The sequence below is a fragment of the Ciona intestinalis genome, chromosome 3 (assembly GCF_000224145.3).
Source record: "Ciona intestinalis chromosome 3, KH, whole genome shotgun sequence".
NCBI classification, from domain to species: Eukaryota; Metazoa; Chordata; class Ascidiacea; order Phlebobranchia; family Cionidae; genus Ciona; species Ciona intestinalis.
This window is the reverse complement of record NC_020168.2, coordinates 4009890-4034418: the sequence shown is the minus strand read 5'-3', so window position 1 is coordinate 4034418 and position 24529 is coordinate 4009890. Positions and strand designations below refer to the sequence as shown.

At 36.9% G+C, this 24529-nt stretch overlaps 1 protein-coding gene across 1 annotated transcript; it reads right to left on the bottom strand.

The window, feature by feature from the left end:
- Positions 1-779: 779 nt before the first annotated feature.
- gnrhr3 (gonadotropin-releasing hormone receptor 3) lies at positions 780-16345 on the bottom strand (the record flags this gene model as incomplete). The annotated part of the gene is given in 8 exon segments (NM_001171881.1): positions 780-1095; positions 3822-3949; positions 4507-4670; positions 5229-5442; positions 6137-6259; positions 10317-10423; positions 13921-14113; positions 16121-16345. Coding segments are annotated over 8 exon segments (1365 nt in total). The 3' UTR covers positions 780-827.
- Positions 16346-24529: the final 8184 nt, after the last annotated feature.

The window sequence follows — 24529 nt, the reverse complement described above, 5'->3', positions numbered from 1 at the left end:
CCCCCACCCTAATAAATAACAACAAGAAGTGAAACTATTGACGAAAGCTGCAAACTGAACTCGCAAAACATAGAAAAGTAAATGTCGTTCAATTTTCCGTTGAAGCAAAAGTAAAGGAATGAAACAGAAACAGAAATGGGGACGAATAAATTCGAGTGCTGTTGGGATCACAAATGGGGATGTCCCGGTAACAATTTACAACGGGTGGAACTTTTGCATTTACTCGCTGGGACATTTTAGTATGGGATATAATTACAAGCAAGGTATTGCACAGAAAACGTATGGCTGGCGAACGTAGCGTATCTAGTACGTGTGCAGTGTATTCTTAAGCTTTGTCTTATGTGATTAAATAGTAGGGTGGGGGAAGACGGGACACCTTTGGAACATAATATCTAAATATCCTGTTTTAAACAATTTACAACGGTATATGGGAGTTGTAAGGTTACGGTTTTAAAATTCTTTAAATGTTCTTATTTACTACCAAATAGATTAAGAAAACAGAATGAAAAGGTGTCCCATCTCCCCCCAACCTATAATTTTTAATGAACTTTGTCGTATTTTCTTTTAAAATTTGGAACGATAGTATTAAGCGCCAATTGGAAGAATATAAGGGAACGTTTTCCTCTTCAACACCTTAAAAATATCACTGCGTATGCGTTGAAAACATATAATGAACATCACATCGCATGTTGTTTTCCAGGTACCATTATGGCGACACGCACGGAGGGAAGCCGGTGTGGTCGGACTGCCACGCCTTTGATGAAGGTATAAGCTTCCGCAGTATAGTTGAACCAGGATTATTACGTCATGGTGACGCCACGATGACGTCATACTCGTTCGTCACAACAGCGCTTAGTCGAAAGCTCTCCGTTTGTTGGTGGAACTTGAAGAAATATCTCCTGTCTGTTGTTGTTTTTGTTGCATTTCCCGGCATCTATAAAGGGGACGCTGGTGGCGCGCAACACAGTACGTTCCGTTACAGGACTGAGGAGAGGTGAGCTCGCTGCTCGCCCGGCACGAGGGTGAGGATTTCCTTCCGGCAGGTGGCGCTGGCAAGACCCGAACTTCTCAGAGGCTCGGCGGGATGCTGGTATTCTAAGAAGGGTAAATGAAGAACTTAAAATATGAGTGTACGTTTGTTTGGAAGTGAATTAGAATTACTGCGAAACTAAAATGCATCGATTTGGTTATTTTTTCATGTAAACTTAAATTAAGCCAAGGATTATTTGAAAGAAACATGACAACCATGGTTATGCATGTTAGCATTATAACCCGCCATTCAAATCACATCAAAACAACGATCAAGCACAACAAGCGAGCGCAGCATGCCCGTTGATACGTTGGTGGTTACAACATGCAGCGACCGATTATTATGGAGTGCGCCGGTATTGCAGCGAAGAAATTTGCATCAGAAGAAATTTGAAGAGTGCGGTTCATTATCATGTTGCAGTGTGAGAACATAAGGATGGAGATTGCATATAGGCGTGCTGCCAGTGACGTCATCAGCTCATGACGTCACCGCCGCTCACCTTGACCGAGAATGACGTCGTTGCGGAATTTTCAAGCAGGGTGTTCGACTGATCCGATTTTTCCTCACTACTACGACTCGCCTCTATGTTGGTTAGGCAAGTTTGGTTTTGAATGTCGGTGCTGGGGCGCTGGCGACTTCTCTTTGGCGGCAGATCGGCGTCTGTGCCCCGCACACTATAGGAAGTAACTCGGGGTTCAATGACAGTTCAATCTACACGACACCGACCGCTTTAACGTCGGACTTACACCTTTTCCCGTCGCGAAATAAACCTGGATCATATCTTGGTATATCTTAACCATATATCGGAAAAACTGACTGAGCCATCAGTGCTCGCGTGACGAATCAAGGAACAAACAAACAATTAAAACCTCGTTTGCTGCCGCCATCTAGCGACCGTTTCACCGCAAGTAAATTAGCGGATCGTCCAAAAATACAGTGTTTCCGCGATCCAGATTTAAGGAAGTGATAAGACGTTGTTTAAATCATAGAAACGTAAACATCCGGCAACACCGAAAGCCCATTTCCTGATTAAACGTTTTAGAGTCAGATTCATAGATTAAAACGAAAACGATTCGCGAAAATTAGTTTTCAATTTGACCGCAAATTCGAGGTTGTCAAAGCAAAGCGAAATTTTGGACAAGGAATATCCATTTGCGGAGTAAGTTAGAATAATGATATACATTTTCATACCTTTTGTCACCAAAATATTTAGCCCCACGGTAAGGTTGAATCGATTAGAATGACATATACAGTACACTGTGATGGCTTTAGATATGATGCCGTAACACGTATTTTTTATATTTCCTAATCGTGTTTTTAAAGATATAGCGTTGTTAAGACTCGCAGGATACGGATATACAAATCTGTAAACTTTGGTTGTTTGCTGCCAAAAGGGAAGACAAAATAGAGAAAACATGGACCGTCTTACCCTAACCTACAATATAGCGGGATTTTTTTATCGTCGCACATTCACATAATCTATATACTTTTTTGTTGCACGTAATTAAAAAAATAAATTTTATAATTTTAAACAAGTCATGCTGAAATAGTTTTGTTTATAGGTAATTTAGTGAACCCTTAGATAAGCCTGTTTTACAGCACATCGTTTAAATCCAGTTGTAATAGTTTTTATGCGAATTTTAAGCGCAGTGCATGCGGCACTTAATAGAAGCTAAATACGTTCAGTTTGTTAGCTACAATACGTTTAGTGTACTAAATTTATATATTGGCGATTCGGTAATGTTTTTACGTTTAGGGTATGCAGAAAAATGTTTAAGTAAAGAAATTTTAAATAGAAAAGTTTCAACTTACAAGTTGTTTTTAGATAATGAAACTACAGCTTTTGCTGGATTGTTTTCTAATTGCCGAAGCATGCTACTAATCTATTGCGTTTAAATGCCCTTTGAAATCAATAAATGGGATCAGAACGATTTGTGATATTTAAAGAGCAGGATACCATTAGTTTTAAATGCGGTTTCTCAATCCTGTTTGTGGTATATCTGTACCATGCCTATAAGCCATGCACGCGTAGGTGGACTAAAGGTCATTGGGAAATAGGGGTTTAGCAGAAAACCAATGTCGCTTGTGCTAAGGACAAATTTTACTCTTTACCACGCGTTTCAGTATGTCGAATATAATGCACAAAAGAAAAATGGGAATTTTCCTGTAACTTTACGTCTGCATAAAATGACTGGTGACGTTTAATGTATTGCTGACTACAGACAACCTAAAAGGGCCTACTGGCCCAAAGCAATTAGCGTTTAAGTGTCTTGCTCAAAGACACATGCGTTCACAATCAGTATATAGCAGCGACGAGCTGAAAAGCCTTGGATCCGTAACTTCTAGGTTAGAGGCATGCGTATTATATCCAATATGCTACGGCGCGGGACAGTTACAAGTAACTGTGGGGTAAGATGAGACACCATTAGCACATAATATCCAAATATCTTGATCGGGGTTTAAACAATTAAGAACGTTCCATGCGAGTTGAGAGAATACGGTTTTATAATTCTTTGAATGTTCTTTGTTTATTGAATATAAAATGTAAAGTTGTCTCATCTTCCCCTACCCTCCTATATATTATATTTTCAATGGCCTAAACATCACCCAACGTAGCATTGCAGCTTTTAAATTTAACTTATACGATTTGCAAAAGCGTTGCAGACACCGCATACACATATAGCGGCATTAAAAGCAAATGGGTTTCTTTCAACCGCAGAAGCCGACCCTTTTCAGGCGTTACCGCAATAAGCCACCCACCATAATGTAATGATGCAACACCAAAACACACCTGGAAAGCTTAAAGCACCGCATTAGAGTGACGAGGAAGTGCTTGCGTATGTCCTTCATAAAGAAACCATAAAGTATCGGGTGTACAGCAGGGTGAAAATACATCAGGACGAAAAGACCAACCGAAATCTGAATGATTGAATGAATGTAACTTATCATGTAATCTCATTTGGTGAGGCGACGTCAATCGTTATAACACAGGTATTCTGTTTCATACACCCCGTGCCGGCTTTTGGGTTACCACAAATGTAACTTTAGGAGTGATTTTTTTAAATAAGTGATAGTTTCGCGGCATCTGAGCCGTTTCATGAACCCAATATGCCACAGCACAGTTTAAAAAAACCCTGCTCAAAAAGGGCTTAACTATTAACATATAGTTGGGAACAACTCGTTTTGCTGCTAATCCCCTTTTCTTTGTTTTATACAGTATTAATTCGTGTATTTAAAGATAATTAAATACATAGTATAGTGGGGTAAGACGGGACATCTTTAGAACATAATATCCAAATATCCCGATCATGTTTTAAACAATTAACAACGGGTGATTGGAGTCGTGAGGATACGATTTTATATTTCTTTAGTAGTTCTGTTCTTTACAACCAAATGGGACAAAAAAACAAACTGAAAAGGTGTCCCATCCTTTCCCATCCTGCTATATGTTATGTGTTTTGTTCTTTTTAACATACTTCTTTTGGAAATGTGGCTCTCTCTCTTGGATTAAACCAATGATAGATACCCATGGCGTAGTATGGACCCCACAGTACAATAAATGAGAGGGTAACCAACGAAGTCAACACCAGTGTCTTCATTCTTGCTCGTTCAATGTTGTTATCTCGGCGCCCGGTAATTCCTGCATAAGGTATAATCAAAGCTAGTCATGGGGTATTAAATAGTAGAGTGGGGGAAGATGGGACACCTTTAGCCCATAATATCCGAACAATTAACAACGGTCTATGGGAGTCGTGAGAATTTGGTTTTATAATTCTTTGCATTTTCTTTGTTTACCACCAAATGGGACAAGAACATAGAATGAAAATGTGTCCCATCTTCCCCCCACCCTACTACAATGTATGCAGGGCGTTGCATACTGACTTTGCTGGAAAATGATATACCGCAACTTTTATATATTGTTAAAAATTGTAAGTGTTTCGGTGCTTTACTATATATGGCGCACTGTTGTATTGTGAGAACGATTGAAATTGAAAAAACGGTTATAATTCTGTAAGTATTCCTTGTTTTCTATTAAATGGGACGATAAAAGAGAATGAAGATACGAACCCTTTTACCCGAGCTTACTATATATGTTAATTACACCCGATAAATTTATCCAACGAAATAAAAAAAGAAATTTTTGCGAAATGTTAAAAATATAAAAAAAATTATTCTAAAAACGTTATATTTCACTCACTTTCGTCTCTCCGCTGCATGGCGTTTATCTCACACAAGATCAAGGAATATGAGATGACGGTGAAGAAAAGTGGAATAAGGAAGCTCACACACATAGTGAAGAAGTAATATGGCTTCAAGTCTTGTTTGTTTATGTTAGGACTGAAATCTACGCACTGGTAAAAGATTGGCTGGTCCGGACAGAACTGTTTTTTGATCAGTGAAAAGAGAAACAACTGAAATGCAAGAAAAATGATAAAAAATCAAAGCTAAAAATGTGAAGATATAGGGACGAAATTAAACTGTTTTTAGTTTTATTTATAATTACATCGTTTTTAGCCGAAATTACAGCATTTTTAGTTTTTGTTTAAAATTACATAAATTTTAGCTTTTATTTAAAATTACACCATTTTTATCCAAAATTAGTTCGTTTTTAGTATTTATTTACACTCATAACGCTGAATACGTCGGTCGCAATAAAATGATACGATGTTCGACCTTTATGCTGTTACTACTATGGGCTTATGTGTATTTTTGATTGATAGTCAGCCATGCAGCACAGACGCAAAAATACAAAAAAAACAGCACTCACGAAATTGCATACATAGGTGTAACTAGTGAATGGGCTATAACGACTGGCATTGCCCCACCACGACTGGCATTGCCCCCCCACCAAAAAAAGAAACGAAAAATATATACATATGACAGGTAAAACCGTTTGCAAAATAAGGACAGTCATCTCTCTTACATCGTGTTTATACTCATGTTTCCAACTGGTAAACACTCACGTTATAACTATAACTACTCAAACACCGTTCATAAATACACTTCTTTGTTTTAAAAATTAAACCATGTTATTGTACGTAAACATGCCGAACACGAAACTTATGTTAACTCAATTATGAAGGTTTTGCTTTGACTTTTACTTACCGCAGGTATTGCACATAAAAGACTAAGTGTCCATGCGCTAATGAGGAGAATCTTTGTTCGTTTCCGTTGCTGGTTTGCCGACATTGGAGACAGGATACTGAATACTCTATCAAGTGCTATAACCTAAAAGATACACATACGGTTTAGCATAATAAATGTATATATAGTGTGGGGTAAGATGGGATACCGTGAGCGCCATATCCCATATTTTTTTAAAGTATTTTGAACAATTATCCACGATTTTTTAAGTCTGTGGGCTGCGGTTATATATATATTTCTGTAAATATTCTTCGTTTACTAAAAAAATGGGACGAAAAAAGAGAAAGAAAATTTGCCCATTTTGCCCCTACATATAACATTGTAATAAACAAAGAATATTTACAGAACTATATAACCGTATATCCTCACGACTCTAGAGCATTGTTATATATAACTATTAAAAGCACGGTTAGGAAATCTGGCATAAACTGTGCCAACGAATTTTTCAGTTTAATAGTATACCCATTTCAAACGTGAGAGTCCTCTACTATCTTTATACCATGTCCGGGTTAAATAACATTGCGTCATGACCTGGTCTTTTTATTTTTGTTTTGTTAACTTTTGTTGTATTATTTCTGTTTGTGACATACTTTCCGGTTAATTAATTTGCCACTGTAACCTTTTGCGTCATCACCTTTTTCATGGATCACTGACGAAACGTCAATCGAGCTTAACGTAGGGTAGGGACTTCATGAAAACGTTATGGCATTGAAATATAAAAAGGAATATAGTTCACCACTGACAAATAGTTCACCACTGACAAAGCTACAAAGGGCCGTATCGGTAATGAAATTAAAAATATAATATTTTTCTTTAAAAGTTTCTTTTATGGTACTTTTTGTTATATTTTTTTTATTAAAACGTCTTTTTTTTTGAAAAAATGGTTAATTTATTATAAAAAATAATATTTTTCATACAAAAGGGTGAATTTTTAATTTTCTTTTTTTAAATTACTCGCCAAAACTGCCAGTAACAGACCAGGAGTTGAACAAAGTTTGAAAACACTGCTGTGTTGTTGAATGTGAAATATTCTACAAGCAGCAATAACATTGCATTGATCAATACAATCAGACTACCATGTATTGGTTGTAGTTTTTAGTCCATTATATCTTATACAGGGAAATGGTCCTATACCGTTTTAAGTGGTGGCTCTAACTAAAGGACAAAAAAACACAATGCGTTTTAAATGTCACACGGATCAAAATCTATACCTAACCTCTTTTACAGATATTGAAATATATATGATATCCATTAGTTCGTAATCATGCTTTTAACAATTAACAACGCTTATTTAGATTTGTATGGACACGGTTATACAATTATGTAATTGTTTTGCTTACTACCAAGTGGGATGATAAAAGAGAGTGAAAACCTGGACCATCTTACCCCAACCTACTATATATGGCCACGAAACAGGTATTATTCATCTGATTTTTAATATTATTTTTGTTTTCACACTCGCTATAGTGTTTTCTCCATAAGTACTTTGGACGTCAAACGTTTTTTTGTGACGTGGTAGAAGTAAATGTAAACTTCACATAAGGAACCATATATAGTGTTATAGAGACAGCTTGCGTGAGAGGCATGCACCAAAACATTGCTACGTTCTCATGTTTTCAAGCCGCTTACCGCCAATGACGATGTGAAATAAAGGCGATGTTTATGGTTGGCAGGCTCAGGGTTAATATGCGACCCATAACCACAACTAGAGTTACGAAAAAATACTCTAAAGTAATATAGAGATGTAGTATGGTGGGGTAAGATGGGACGTGTTGGGGTAAGATGGGATATTATAGGGTAAAATGGGATATGGTGGGGAAATGCGATATGTTTTCATTTTTCTTTTCCGTCTCATTTGGTAGTACACAAAAGAATATTAACAGATTTATATAGCCGTAGCCCCACGACTACAAAATAGCGTTGTTAATGGGTAAAGACACAATCAGGAAATATGGGATATAGGGGCTAAACTATCCCATCTTACCCCACAGTATTATATTATTTCGCTATAGTACGACTTAAAACGTAATTTGTTAGCTGCATTTGCGATCGCCAACACATATGACTTACAACCACAAGAATTACGACTATATAACACCCATAGATAATCCAAAGATGTTATTTAGCTACAGTGTGATTTAGAAAAGCATTTTCGGAACTGCATTCGAGTATCATTAATCTAAAACTCATTTAAATACTCTGAAATAATCTAAACTAATATTCAGCCGGAGTGTGATTATAGGAACACCATTATTTAGCAGGGTTTGAGCATCGTAATTGAGTTAAAATGATGAAAATAGATAAATCGATTATAATGTGTTTAGATTGGATTTTCACAAGACTAAATGAGCTTGGTTCTGCTACTGAATACAGAATACAACATGTGTTAAAATGCAAACGGATTATACGCTTAATCTATCGTATCGTTTAGCGTTATACGCGCAAAGCTATTTAATGCTAAAACCACAACAAACAAAGGAAATTTCACCAAGACGTGCGTGGGAGCTGGTTAAACAGCTTTCTAAAACGCCTATGCTCTATATTTTGAATATTAGATTAAATTTTATGGAAAATATTGTTGGGCCTAAGCAATTTCGACATTGACGATTAAAAAATCTTAAAACCTATATTTCAATCGAGTCTTACATTAGGCAGAAAACTACATTTCAAAGATTCCGGCTTTTGTACATGCAAGTGCCACCAACTTTCCATTGAGATATTGTTAGGCCTTCTGACGTTGATAATTAAAAAATCTATAGCATAGTTAAAGTGTTACACTTCAGCGCATAAAGTACCATGGTATATAGAGTGGGATTGGGGAGATGGGACATATTTTCATTCTATATTCTCGTCCCATTTGGCAGTAAAAAGAACGTTCAAATAATTATAAAACCGTTATTTTACGAAGCCCATGAAGTAGCATAGAGTAGACCATTGTTTACTGTTTAAAAGACGGTCAGGATATTGAGATTTATGTGCTAAAGTAGAAGAATGTAACTGTATTACATTTCATCATTTAGTTAAAACGCTTCAGACTGTACATTTTGAGATTCAATCATGTTTAGCAGTTTTTTTGTAAAATATATATTTAGTTACTTCGTCCCCCCACCCTATATACTATATACAGTATACCATGATATTTAAAGGTTGCTGCTTTGTATGCAAGTTCCACTAAATAGCCATACGGACACGGTTTACGCTCGGATGGTGTACTGAGTATATACATGCTACATTGCTAGCAACTCGGGCGCCCAGCGAAACCCCAACGTAATCAATGCGAGTTTTTGCCAAAACTCGTGTTACGGCGTTTAGTTTCAAGAGTATATTGTGCATTTTAACTTGTCAGGACGCTGTCACAATTCAAAACAACCTTGTAAAAACACGATACAGCATGCCACGTTTAACTTTATACGGTACTTGGTCATGTTTGCATAATATTTTGTCAAATATTAAATTCATTTGACAAGAACATTTACCACGGGATTGATGGTACAATAACAATGGCTTAAGTATATATGACACATATCCTGTTAGATTCTATATCCTATTTAAATATAAAGTGCTCTTGTATTATGTTCGAATCGAAACGCAACTGACACAGTTCGTACCCATAATAATGTTTTAATAATAAAAGTGACTTGTTTATGCTCGCGTGACGGAAACTCAGGGCACACTACAGGTGTTGCAACAAACAGTCTATTATGCAGTGGTTTTATTACCCCTCGTGCGCTTATGAGTTGTTTATGCAAATTTATGTTTGATTTTTCTTGATGACTGCCAATATAAATTACTTATTACTTTTAACTTGGGTGAGGTCATAACGTATGACACGCCATGGGGATTTAGGCCAGAGTTGGCCCATTAGCCCAACACCAAGGGTGCTACCACATAGACCTCAACAGATGTTGAAACCGGTCGCTTCCCAAAGGTAGGCGACAAGGGCTTTAATGGTAATGAATATGAGGTCTTTTTGGCAGCTAGTTTAGTGTTTTACAACAGTGTCAAACTATTGGTCATGTAAATGTTAAATGGTCATGTACCCCCTTCAGTTGTTTACATTATTATTATGCTAATTAGTTAAATACGTGCTCACTCATTTGAACTTTGATCGTTTGTTTGTATTAGGGATGTAACAACTTACCACAACCATTAAGGAGCTGATGTACATTCCAAACTGCTTCAGAAACTGACATAACCGACACAGGAATTCGCTCCCAAGCCAGGCCATTGTTGTGTTCCATGTTGCGTCTGAACGAGGAAGTATTGTTACACGACCTATACGAGTTCTATGAAGTATAAGACAGATCTTAGCTCTGTCGAAATTTTTGGCAATTTGGCAAAAGTTTCAATTCGTTAAAATCGACAGCGTAGCAAAGCCGGGTCAAATTTCAAGGGCGATATTGAAATAAATGGGTGCGGTATATTTCGCATAATGTTACGCCGATCTGCACAAGTGTTTTCCAGGCACGTTATCTTGGCGAATCGGTAATGCCCTTATCTCATGTTGTATACAATTCAACAGTCACTACGGGATTTCCGAGAACGCGAAGTCCCGCAATTAATTAAACTTAAGCCTTTAATTTGATGGAATTCAAAGAGCTATAAGCATATGTACAGATAACTATAGCTTATGAGCAAAACAAGCGACCGAGTAGTTAAGTATCCAGCATCAACTAATATGTCATTCGCAACATAGTTCGCCTAACACTTCCCAACAGCATGTGTGTGTATATAAAATGTATAAAGTTGAGAAATTTCTTTCCTCGTACTTTTTTTTGAGTCTTTTAACAAGAGTTTTATCCAAAACCACAACTGACATGATATTGAAGGAATATATAGTAGGATGGGGGAAGTTGGGACACATTTTAACTTTATTTTCTCGTCCCATGTGGTAGTAAACAAGGAACATTCAAAGAATTATAAAACTATATGCTCAAGACTCTCATAGACCGTTGTTAATTGCTTAAAATATGATCAGGATATTCGGATATTATGCGCCAAAGGTGTCCCATCTTCCCCCATCCTACTATATCAAAGTACGAGATTTCAGAAGTTATATTTTTGTTAAGACATAACAATTTTTAACACTATAATCATTCGACCGAATATACAAGGTATTTACTAACAGTCTGACATAACGTATAGCTTACGTATTGGCTGATGTTAGTATGTAATAGACTAGTAAACAACAAATTGATCACAGAAATGACGACTATGACCAGCGTCACGTACTGTTGCGTGGTACCATATATATAGTAGAATGGGGCAGCCAGAAAATATCATTTGCCCACAATATCCTGATCTTGTTTACAACGGTATATGGAAGTCGGGAGAATACAGTTTTTTAATTTTTTAAATGTTCTTCGTTTATACCATATGAGAAGAGAAAATAGAATAAAAAGGCGTCCCATACCCCCCAACCCCACTATATGTACTAAAATACACCACTGGACCATATATAGTAGGGTGGGGGAAGACGGGACACCTTTAGAACATAATATTCAAATATCCTGATCGTATTTTAAACATTTAATAACGGTATGTGGGAGTCGTGAGGATAAGGTTTTATATTTCTTTGAGTGTTCTTTGTTTACTACCAAATGGGACGAGAAAATGGAATAAAAATTTCCCATCTCCCCCTACCCCACTATGTACTAAAATACACCACTAGACCATATATATTAAATATAAATTAAGGAACATTTAATTTTTTTTAAAACATATGTTATGTTAGGCCTTTATTGCTATAATAATTACAACCAATCCAAACTACCAAAAATGTTTTGAAATGGTAATAAATGTCGATAAATCGGTGTTCATAAATAGTGACGTTCAAAAAACTGTATCAAGGCAAGGAACTAAAAACAGATGAAGTATCCCGTTTTATCAAAACAGATTTTGTATAAAAAACGTTTTTAATACAGTTATGTATCAGACCTTTTTAAGTGGACATGTGCTGTATACATATATATCCCTTATATATCAAACCGGATAAATGTGTCCTTGCTTTCTTACAAAGTTTAGAAAAACATTTGATTCGTATATAAGTTAGAAGCGGAAAGTTTCGAGTAAATTTCCCTTGAGATGAATTAAAACGACATTCGCCAAATCTTTACTGTTTTTATCAAGCGTGGTGCCATTGTGTCGGCCAAGGGTGCTATGTGTTTAAAAACCCCTTCATCAATCTTAAATGAAAACCAGTCAAGTCCAAGCCGCCAATATCGACATAGTAAAAACAAAACAACAATACGGTTCCACGAATTCTCTTTCACACACAGGTTTGAATGAGACGGTTTAGATTTAAAAGGAAACAACAATTCAAGGTGTTGTGAATTCATAGCAATTTAAGGTATTTTTTAAAATAAGGTTGACAAACATACTTCAGACACCTGACCGCAATCTGTTCCATTAATTTGAACAACAGTTTAATTGAACCTGTCGAAACGAGAAAACGATGTACCGTTATAGGCTAAGGCAAGATTACAAGTCTTAAGGGCTATAGTGGAATGTAAGGCCATTACCGCATTAACTAATACGTAACAATGGGCTTTCTGAGCAAAGAAGAAAATATCTTCGATTCTAAAAGTACAGTTTTGTGTTTGACTATCAGACTTGGACCTTGCCAATCACTATGACTTCACAAATACTGAAAGTGTACGTTATAACTCATTTCTTTAAAATATTAAAACGATATGTTTAATTCATATATGCTATATAGTAAGATGGGATAAAATGGTACATGTTTTCACTATTTTATCGTCCCATTTCGTGGTAAAATAATAAAATTTACAGATTTAAAACCCTTTAAAACCCGTATCTTCACGAGATTCAAAAATTATATAGTAGCGTGGGAGAAGATGGGAAACCTTTAGCACCTAATATCTAAATGTCCTGATCGTGTTTTAAACAATTAACCACGGTCTATTGGAGTCGTGAGGAAACAGTTTAATAATCCTTTGAATGTTCTTTGTTTACTACAAAATGGGACGAGAAAATGGAATGAAAAGATGTCCCATCTTTCCTCACACTACTATATATGCTATATAGTAAGTTGGGATAAAATGGTACATGTTTTCACATTTTATCGTCCTATTTGCTAGTAAAAGATTAGTATTTACAGATTCGTATATCTTTACGAAAAGAACGTTGTAAATTAATAAAAACACGATTAGGAAATATGAAATGTTTTGACAGTTCCCATCTTACCCCACAGTACTATATTGTATTTTAACAACGTCCTTGCGGCAAAAATGTCAAAAAAGTAACTATCGTTTCAAATTACCTAGCAATCATCTGTCTATATCAAAACTCGTGTGTTTCGCACCGCGTTTTTAAAATAAGCCGCGTGTAAATATCACTGAGGTAACTTTTTACCGTATCTCCCTAAAGCTATGTATAGTTGGACATTCTTTTACATTATAACCGATATAATCACTTATAAGCTTGGCGGCGCCTGACACCTGTTCAAAGTTGCCTATATACCGCATGTATATATGAATATGACGTATGTGACACAAATAGTGTTACATCTTCATATAGTACTGTGGGGTAAAATAGGATACCGTTTGCACATCATGTATTAATTTCCTGATTGTGCTTTAACAGCTAACAACTGTTTTAGTGGGGTAAATTCTGTAAATATTCTTTGTTAACCACCAAAAGACATGCGAAAACTGAATAAAAACATGTCCCATCTTACCCCACCCTGCCATGCGTCTCTACATAGGTTTTGCAATACGACTTACCCATTGGCATGCTGAAGAATGTGAACGCCAGGTCAGCTAATGTTAGGTGCATGGTGATGACGTGGACATGAAGTCTCTGCTTCCGCATGCAAAGACAGTAGAGAACAAAGCTGTTTCCACACGTGCTGACCAAGAACAGGATCCATGTTATAATCACTCGCGTCAGTTGAATAGTGTTGAAAGTAAGCATTTTCTGTATAACATTTTAAACATGATTTTGTGTGTAAATACGTTGTTAACATGGTGGGAGTTATAGTTTGCGCATATACTTCTGGTTAGTACGCGTTTTACAATCATTTTAACTAGCGTTATATGTTTTGTGATATTTTATACGATTGTAAAACTATAATAAAAACCTAATAAATATATATGTGTACATATACATAATAGTAAAAACTATAATAAAAAGGTGATACAGTAGGGTGGGGAAAGATGGGACATCTCCTATCTCTAATTTCTCGTCCCATTAAATACTAAACAAAGAACATTCAAGTAATTATAAAACTATATCACAACGACTTTCAAAGACCGTTGTTAATTAATTAAAACACGATTAGAATATTTGGATAATATGTGCTAAAAGTGTCCCATCTTCCCCCGCCCTACTATATCTTATATATTATAGCTGTTGCCTTTATTTATCAGCGACACAAATCATAAAATCGTACATTTTAATCTAACCGTGGTTGGGAATTTGTCGTGCCGTATAAATTGCCTACGTATCGATAAGAAGTAACTGTTTTACCGATACAACGTCGTGTGGAGGCAGAATTACTCCCACGTTTAAAATAGATAGTGATCTGATGTTACGACTATGCGCCCGCAAACACACGCGTGCTGTGCTGTCTGAATATATATACATATTCACTTATAACAATTTAAATGACTCAGAATTGGTATGGGTTTTCTAAAACACCCAGTGACGTATAGGAAAGTGGGAAACAACCATTGTTTAGCTAACCCACATACATATTGTGCGACAACATGTTTTGGCTCTAACCTGTAAACCATGGTTACTTAACACGTAATCCTAAGTTGTCTTTAAGGGCGAAAGAAATGATTAAGGAGTTTTAAAACGATCGTTAAAACTAATTGAGGTTTTTCCATGTGTGTTTTTGGAACTTTTTGCATCACTGTTTAAAATTAAAAGAATACTTCTTATTGACCAATTAGTCAGAAGTAACGTTTCGGATAAAGAATATTTCCAATAGCCACTAAACAGATTTTGAAGTATTATGCTGTTTTTGTCAATTTCGGACGAAAATATTTTCCCAAAATATGATGCTGTCATAAAATCGGAAATATGCGGTTTCCTGTTGTAGGTCGTTGTAGTTATGCCTATTTATATAAATTAGATTATCCATGTGAGGAGAAACGAAGTTATTCATCAAGTGTTATATCAAATTAAAATACTCTAGCCGGCTTTAATCGGTACATCAACGTAAGGATCGGTATTAGCAAATTGCCAGTTAGGCTAGCTTTAGTAGAGCTGTCACTGGCGTGCGTAAGCCCCCTGGGAGCCCTAATAGGAATCGCATTAGCGTTGACTTTTCGCGAGGGATGGTCCCATTGCCAATAACGCATTGCCGGGCTATAAGGGATCAGCTTTTTTGGTACAGCATGTTTGAACGTACTTCTACTTTTAGTTTCTCACTGTGCGGTGAAAATGGGAATAAACGCTGTTTTGATGTGGGTCTGAACGAGTGACTTTCAAAACACAGCGGTTTATGACCATTTAACCTTGAATGCTATAAAAAAAACTTTTTTTGTGACAGTTAACACATTTATTTACTATTTGTAACCATTTAACTTTGCTTATTGTAAAATATACATTTTTTTAAAACATTCAATGCAGTTATTTACTGGGTAAAATAGCTCTTTAATTATTAGTTTACACTTCCAAATAAAAAGAAAACTTTATATATAGGTACTGTAGAGTAAGGTGGGGTATACCGTTAGCACCTAAATATAAATTATCTGATCGAGTTTTGAAAAATTAATAACACTCTTTAAAAAAGTGTTAGAATCTGGTTATTTAGTTCTGTAAATATCCTTTGTTTACTACCAAATCTGACAAGAAAATAGAATGAATGGTGTCCCTTCCCCCTACCCCACTACATTCCCGCAACCCCACTATAAAGGAGAATGAAAACATGTCCCATAGTACCGTACCCTCCTAAAAATGATTACTATTACGTACATGGTAATACGGACACCACTTTTCAAAGTAAGTTGAATTTGGGTCCAATGTTGAGTTCAGCGAATGATAAGATGCATTTATGTCAAAGGTAGAGGTGATAGGAGTTGACATGGTGGTACCATCCATCACTGTGGCTGTTGTTGTTACTAACGAACTAACTGTCGCCATGAAGCAGCTATTTGTACACAGGTTTGACTCACTAACAAGTCTTATGACAGGTTTCCTACATGAGTAAAGTGATGATTAAAATCAAAATGCATTAACAATGTTTTGTCTTGAGTTTTACATACTCTTAAAACGTTTGTTGATTAAACAGCATTCGTCGAACACCTAAATCTACTAAACTGTGATTCTAAGTATATATAAATATTTTTTTGACAAACTGCGCCGAACCTTTAAGATAGCTTCGTCATATTCAAGTTAAAATTACAATACTAAACTGTACCATAACTTCAACGCATAGCGTCTGTAACATATTTGACTGTATTGAAATGTTCAACCAATTCACAATAATTGTGTAAATTGCCATTTAGTAGTAACATCTATACAGTTCAATTCGTTTATATATAAAGCCTTGACACTAGACACTTTTCATCTTTCGTATACTGACTCCTGACTGTAGAAACACGATTGTACTTTGTAGTTAAACGCAATCCTCTGAAACCGATTTGAACCTATTATGTGTATTCCAGTTAACAAGCACTTCTAAAGTACAGGCCTATACCGCAATATTATTCTATTATGTGTTAATAAGGCGCGTAGACTGTACGGTTTAGCAGCTCGCCTGAAGGCTAGCTTGAATAATAACTGCGGCTTTAAAGGAAACTGTAACCTAAGACATAACTATGGGCTACTGAACTCTGCTTTGCTATGCATGCAAAAGAACCGTTTCTGCACCTAGCTGAAAAACACGACGCGAGTACGGCACCCTTTCATTAGTGCGCTCTGCTATGATTGTTTCTGTTTTCGACGCTGCTGTTGATACGCTAAAATGGCACGCGCAATCTGCTGCGACGGTATTGCTTCCTGAATGGCGGACTTCTTTCTATTAACTAGTTCTGATTCTGGCGCAGTACAGCAATGCGTACGCTGAACTTGCTGTATGAAAATCGCTATGCCATCATTTTTTTTGGCAATTATGCAAGCGCTAATGTTTATAACGATTATTAATTACAGTGTTTTTAAAAACACGCTTCCAAATTTTTTGAAAAATGATTGAAATAAATTTAACAGTAAGGTTAATCTGTATGACAAATCGCTTGATAAACGAGACAAAAATAGTAGGAAGAAAATATAACAGGAATTTTTGATTTTCAAACTAAAATAAAATGCACCGAAAACAACGAAATTTTGTTACTTGGAACGCAGCACCCGGCACTTGGGGTAATAATGCCTGCGTATTGTCTCATGATAATAATAATATGCCTGCGTATTGGTCGCATAACAGGACCAAAAAAAAAAAGCAAAACAGAGTCGTGAAGGGTGTAACCTATGCCGCAATTTACAGTTGCTTCGCGCCTAATCAATTAGCGATAAATTACATTAATGATCCGAAGCGAAGAGGTTAGATCGGCCACTAACCACACATAACTTGTTTGTTTTGCGCATGCGCTGCGCTACCGGGCGAGTCAATAGATGTCGTTGCGTCTATCAAGGTTATAGTCCATGTATTTATAAATATAAGTAAGTGGGATACTTTTAGAACAGAATGTCTTATGTTTTTTTCATATTTTTTTTACAATTAGCAAAACTATTTTAGAGTCATACGAACACAAAATTCTTTAAATGTTAAAACTTGTACCATCTTACCCCACCCTACTATAATATACTGTATAATAAATTTTCAAGTCATAAAGCTGGCAATTGTCGGTGTTGCAATATCGCATTACTGAAGCTGTCCAATCATTAAACCCTTGTTAAAAGGTTAATTGACAACAAGTGACTATATGTGATACGATAATCCAGAATCTTCCATTTGTTACGAGACAATGCGCTCAATGACAATAGGACAAGACAGTAGAGAAAGCGGGAAGAAGACCACAGCGAAACCAAACACTCATGAATTTTAGATGCCCGTCTACCGTTTTCCGACAAGACCAACCCAGCACCCCGATTTCGGCATTGGGAACACTCCAGCAGCACAACGCGCATGAAAATTTAAAATTGGACGTAAATCAAAAACTCGATTAACGTATAGACATGCTACATCGACCAGCTAGCACTTAGCATCTATTTACGACAACCGGACCGTGTCACAGGGTACGAGTCACACATTCTCTTGGACTAATCTATAGCTGTGACCTTACCTGTTTTAATAACTCGCTTATGCAGCAATGCATTAAGTATACCGAACAGAGGTGACCGTGCAAGGACATTTGAATTTATAGTTCAGAATAAATACAGCTTAATGGGCAATCATGAATCATGACTGCTGACTTGGACGTTTATTGCTTTCAATCTGCCCTGCATGCAGTTTTAAGTTTGCTCTCGTTGCTTGCCTTTACCAACTCCAACTTGTACTGAGCTGTCCGCTTAATATAGACTACTGGGAAACCTATAGGGAAAAACGGCCAAAATCTAAATCTAATAAATTAACGTTGAAAGTTAGATAGGCATCGCCAAAAGTCCAAAACGAGCTGCGAGTTTGAACCGCGCGGTATCGGTAATTACGATCAAAGTAAGAAGGGGTTAAGGGGGGAGGTTTTCAACAAAGCTGCTAAACTACAACGCATAAAGGCTTGCATTAAGCAAGGTGTTGAATGCATTTAAAATCACCTGTTAATGTTTCCATACACTTGCTTCCTCTGCGGAGAATTTTTGACCCGCGCATGATGGATTATAATCACGTAACAATTACTATCGATAAGAGCGTCGTAGTTGGTCGTTAAGATTGCAAAATATCATCACATGATGTTCGTGAGAGATAGGATGGCCCGCGGTTTTCATTGTTTATGAATCCCATTCATTTGTTGAACCGAGGTCGTTTTGTGACATTAATTAATAATTTCTCTAATCTCGCTATCGATTTGGGCGCACATAATAATCGACCGTAAGCTGCACATGTAAACACATTAGATAACTGAAATCGCTATCAAAACTTACAAGAGAGTTCCGTTGGTACGTACCACTTAAAATAATGTTGATGACGCACGTGGGCATACCTTTTAACCGATAAGTCATTTGTATATTTTTTCCATAACAGACCGGGTTTCGCCGTTATTTACCAGACCTGCGTTGTTTTGTGGTTACCGGTGTTTAATTGTCTAACATATAGCGAAGAAATCCATTTTATTAGCGGTAAAAATACAGGAATTAACGGGTAATTAAGCACGTTTTTTTGCATAACATGACGTTTGTCGTTTAGTTTGGTGGAGGAAAATGGGACACCTTTTCATTCTTTTTTCTCAGTTCATTTGGTAGTTAACAAAGAACATCCAAAAAGTTATAAAACCCTATTCTCACGACTCCTATAAACCGTTGTTGGTTGCTTAAAACATGGTCAGGAAATTTGAATATTATGTGCTAAAAGTGTCCCATCTTCCCCCACAGTACTGTATTATTTTATTTCATTTTATTAAGATTGTCGCGCTCAAAAAGAAAAATCGTATTTTTCGCCACATAGTCTTACGTTGGTCTGCTTTGTGACAAGGGATCCCTTACAATCAGATAATTCGTCCCTTGGGCATTTACGCAACAGGGGACCCTTGTAAATTGACACTTTAGGCAACTGACCAAAGCTGCCATGCGATAAGAACAACACCTCATCTGTGTCTTTCATAGTTATTTTCGTTCGTGATTCGCGAACAGCTTTTTTGTTTCGCCGTGGTGCTTCCCAATGCTGCGGGCATCGCTGTAATATTTGTATTCGGGTGCGAGTAGCGCGTTAAAAACAAGAGTTGTTTAAATAATTCATTCCAGATTACAAACTACTGATAACAACTTTGACTGAAACATTCTTGAAATAGTTTGTACAAGAAAAAGAAACAGACTGAGAAAACTACAGAATCGACACTAACGTAAAAGCATTTGACTAATTATGTCGATTACATTTTGAAAATATAAACATAATCTGATGGTTCATGCACTTTGTGTGGAGTTTGGACCCTTGTACATATACTTGCCCATATGTTTGCGCTCTGCATTGCGACATTTGTATTAACAGTCTAAGCCGATAGACTATGGATAAGCCGAATATACCTATATGGCATATTAAACAAAGTCTAGTGGCCAGACAATGGGAGCAGCAGAACTGCTAAAGCGCATGCACAAACACATTGTAAACTGTTTTATTACGATTTCATATCCATTTGTATACGACAAATACTGCAAACGCTAACTTAAGACAAAAATATTTTTGTTTTTTTCAATAAATTATGATGTAAATAACCGTGTTTGAACCCCTACTGTTACAGTTGTGTAATCAATCAGATTCACGTTCTAAGAAAAGGCGCTTCACTCATGATGGCTTACTTACTAAAAATCCGCATTGAACAGTCATTGAGTTAGCACTGCGGTTGGGACGACTTAACGCTTCGTTACGTTCCAATAGCGCTGTACTTAGCGCCAATAACATAGCGGTAAAAGTTGCACCATGACGAGTCATAGAACAGTGTATAAAAAGACATGTTACATCATAATCGCGGTGCGAGGTTTCGGAATTTTTTTCTAAACGCGGAGTATTGAATTTCTTAGCCGACAATTTCTCCATGATAAGTAACGTACTGCATACAGGCCGCGCGACGAATAATGAAATTTTGATTTGGCCGGTTTATAGGTCGCGATGACGTCACACACGATATTGAAAGAGTATCGTGACGTCAGCAACCAGCTTTAAATAAACACTGGATTGTGTGACGTCAGGGAGAAGCGTCGAATGAAAAATGTGAAAGAAAAATAATTTAACGGTTGAATTATTATTTTATCGCCAATCAAAACACAGGGAAGGGATTTTCTCCTTCTGACCAGTGGGCCTATGATTACCGTATGTTTAATAACAGCCAAAGGCAAAGTTTTAAGCTGCCATAACATGTCATAATACTGCACTTAGTGAAAACTCGGGGTTGGTGACATATGCAACGTGTTATCGTTAAAAGGCGACAGGGGTGTTTTCTTCAATCGACGATCAACTTTTAAAATCGGAACCGATCTCGAAGTTTAACTTTTAACGAACAATTAATGGGAATTAAGTCGACATCAAAACGCACTCCAAACGTCGGCTCTTAACACTGAACTCTCTCCTAAAAAATCAATGCGCGCTGTAGGGTAGATTAATCCATACATTATAGCATCAACTAACGATTTAGAAGGGAAAATACGAACACATATTCCACCGAGACTTTACTGTAACCTGGCGGCAAAACTACAGCAGGAAAACAATCTCTCTCATGTCTTAAAACTGCCCAGCTCTCCGGAATGACTAAGGAACTACCTCTACGCAGGGTATCAGCATAAGTAGGTCAGCTTATACAATAAAACTTTCAGGGTCGCCCAGCACCCGCGCAAACAACACGATGTTCTGGCACAAGTTAGGCAAAGACGCAGTCGCCTCTAATCTAATCCCACGAATTATAAGTCAACCAATTCCTGCAGTACCTGAGCACTTTCGTTGAGACATAATTGCCTGAAGGCTGCCAAAACAGAATTTTACGAAGAACTTGCGAAGCAAATTGACTTTTAGGTAAAAAGTACCTTCACAGTGAATTAACACTAACCAGCAATGTACGGTAATGTTCGCACGTGCTTGCGAACGTAAATCCGTTTGCCCTGAACAATTTCTATAACAACGGTTTATCTTTTCCCCTTAAGTTGAACTGAAAAGGTAAACACACAAAACTGTGTGCATTGTACATATAGTTTCGGAGAGAAACTTACGCCTTTCCCCACCTGATAAAATAACGATCTTTCACACGCTAACAGTTTGCTTAACCGCACTGCCGTATATCGTTGTGTTTGTCAAATTAACAACACTGACTTAGCGCTGATGCAGTCGTGCTGTCTGGCACACACAACAACGAAAAACGGTCGACTGCGGAAAAGCGGGGACGTTTCAAATTACTCAGCGCGATAGAGTGAGATTAAAATAAAAAGACAATAAAGAACTAACCATGGACGGAACACTATACGTCCACAATCTACCGAGAGCGGGTATAACAAATTGCTTCATTGAACCTAAATGCTGCACCTGCTTTTGATAATATATACTTCGGCAATAAATGCATTACGAAAAGTACATTTCCCGATCAATGCTCATTCCACTGGGAGTTGAAAGTGACAACCTTGTTTACTGCGCTTGATTAAACCATCGGCGCTACGCTTGTAAGTTGGTCCACGTAGCTTCATTACGGTTATGCAATTAGCTAAAACATGCACAACGCGACACTACACCCGCACAGTGTGGATCGTTGTAACACTTTCGAGACCCTGGACGTTATGTTTTTCGCCAAGAAACAAGATATATATCGCGCCTAAAGAAATGTAAATGATTATAGGATCGACAAGTGCACATTATGTTTTACACAACTGCTATACTTTTCTGCTATCGCAACTGTCTTAAACTGTAAACAAGAAAACATCACACTTTGCGTCGTAATATACAAAACTAACAGCATAGAGTTCAACATATAATCAATAAGAGCTATAAAACTAACGTACAAGTTTTGCCTACAACCTGAAACAAACACACACTACTGTAATGTCTTGACTGCGACAACACTTCAGAGCACGTTGTACACCCAAGACACAAGACACATATTTATACGACCGGTATCCTGGATTACACAGAAGAAAGCCGACAGTGGCATCCTATACCAACATTAACATAGACCTTTTTCCCGGTTTGTAAAAGCATTTGCTCCCCCCAAGTGTGCTTGAGGGACTTAAACGTTTTCCTCGATCTCATAGCCGGCGGGTCGTGCCAGCCAATCAGAGCAGGGGAATAGGTCACGGGTGATTGACTCTCACACAACTTGTACGCATTCCTATACGACGTATAGCGGTTGGCCACAACTGAGCTGTTTATTTTGCATCTATTATACAGAAGATGGCCACTAACTCATTTTGGCGCGGCTCTTTTTAAGCAGAATTTTGGGGACAATAAATACGCACTGAAAAACTCTCATCCCAGTAAGAAGCGATTCAAAGATACGACGTAATATGGGTTCTTTAAATGTCAGGGCGGTAATGCAGATTCTGCATATCGTGTAGTGCAATGTCCACTAAACAAACATTTCTAAACACCAAAGCAATATTCGATGCCGCTGTACGGTGATTAGGGTTTTAAGGAATTCGATTCTGTTTATAAAATATCACGGCAAGCTCATGGAAAACTACTGAACATCTATATGTTGCGTACGTTTGAAATATAGATAATTATCTCAAGCCCAAGGCAGCAGGGTGTCCTGAATATATGACACAACAACTAATTAAATTGACATCAAAATGCCTGAATGAGTCTTCGGTGATATACTTGGTCGTTTTAAACACTCGCCTGCGATAAAATCGTTCCGAGTTTTCATTAGCCTTATATGTTTTGGTGTCAAATATAAAATGATATATAATAGGTTGGGATAATATGGGACATTTTTTCATTCTCATTTCATATTTGGTAGTACACAAAAAATACGTACAGAATAATATGATAACTGTAGCCCTGCTGCTCGAAAAAAGTGTCTTAATTGCTCAAAACACGATCAGGAAACATTCCATCTTACCCCACACTACTTTATGGTAGTTTGGAGAAGATAGGACAACTTTTTTATTTTATTTTCTTGTCCCTTTTGGTGGTAAACAAAGAACATCAAAGAATTATAAGTCGTATCCTCACAACTCCCATAGACCGTTGTTAAATGTTTAAAACATCGGGATTTTTATATATTATGTGCGAAAGGTTTCCCGTCTCCCCCACCCTACTACATCCAATTTGTATTCGAATAAAACGGGGTCTTTACAATTATAAGCAATAGTGGTAAAAAAATACAAGTTGAAACGTTATTTTTCTCCCCGCAATCCAATATTTAGTTGTGTTGTTACAAGTGAATATGTTCGCTTGTTAATCCTGTCTGAGTGCACACTTAAAACCCTTGATCGATTCAAGCATATACACCCTATATAACGTCGCCAAATGAACTGCATGTAAAAATATTAAACCGTATAAAGTAGTATCGCTATATTGATAATAAAAAAAATAAATTTAACACTTGTTTTAATTAGAAGCAAGTAAAATATGTTTTTATAGGCTATTATCGGTGTTGTTTTATCTTTCAGAAATGTGGGGTAAGATGGAATACTGTTGGCATCAAAAACCCGCATTTTCTTATCGTGTTTAATTGATTAACAAGTTGTTTTAGAGTTGCAAGGCTGCAGTTATACAGCTTTGTAATTATTAACTATTTTCTTGTCCTATTTGGGAGT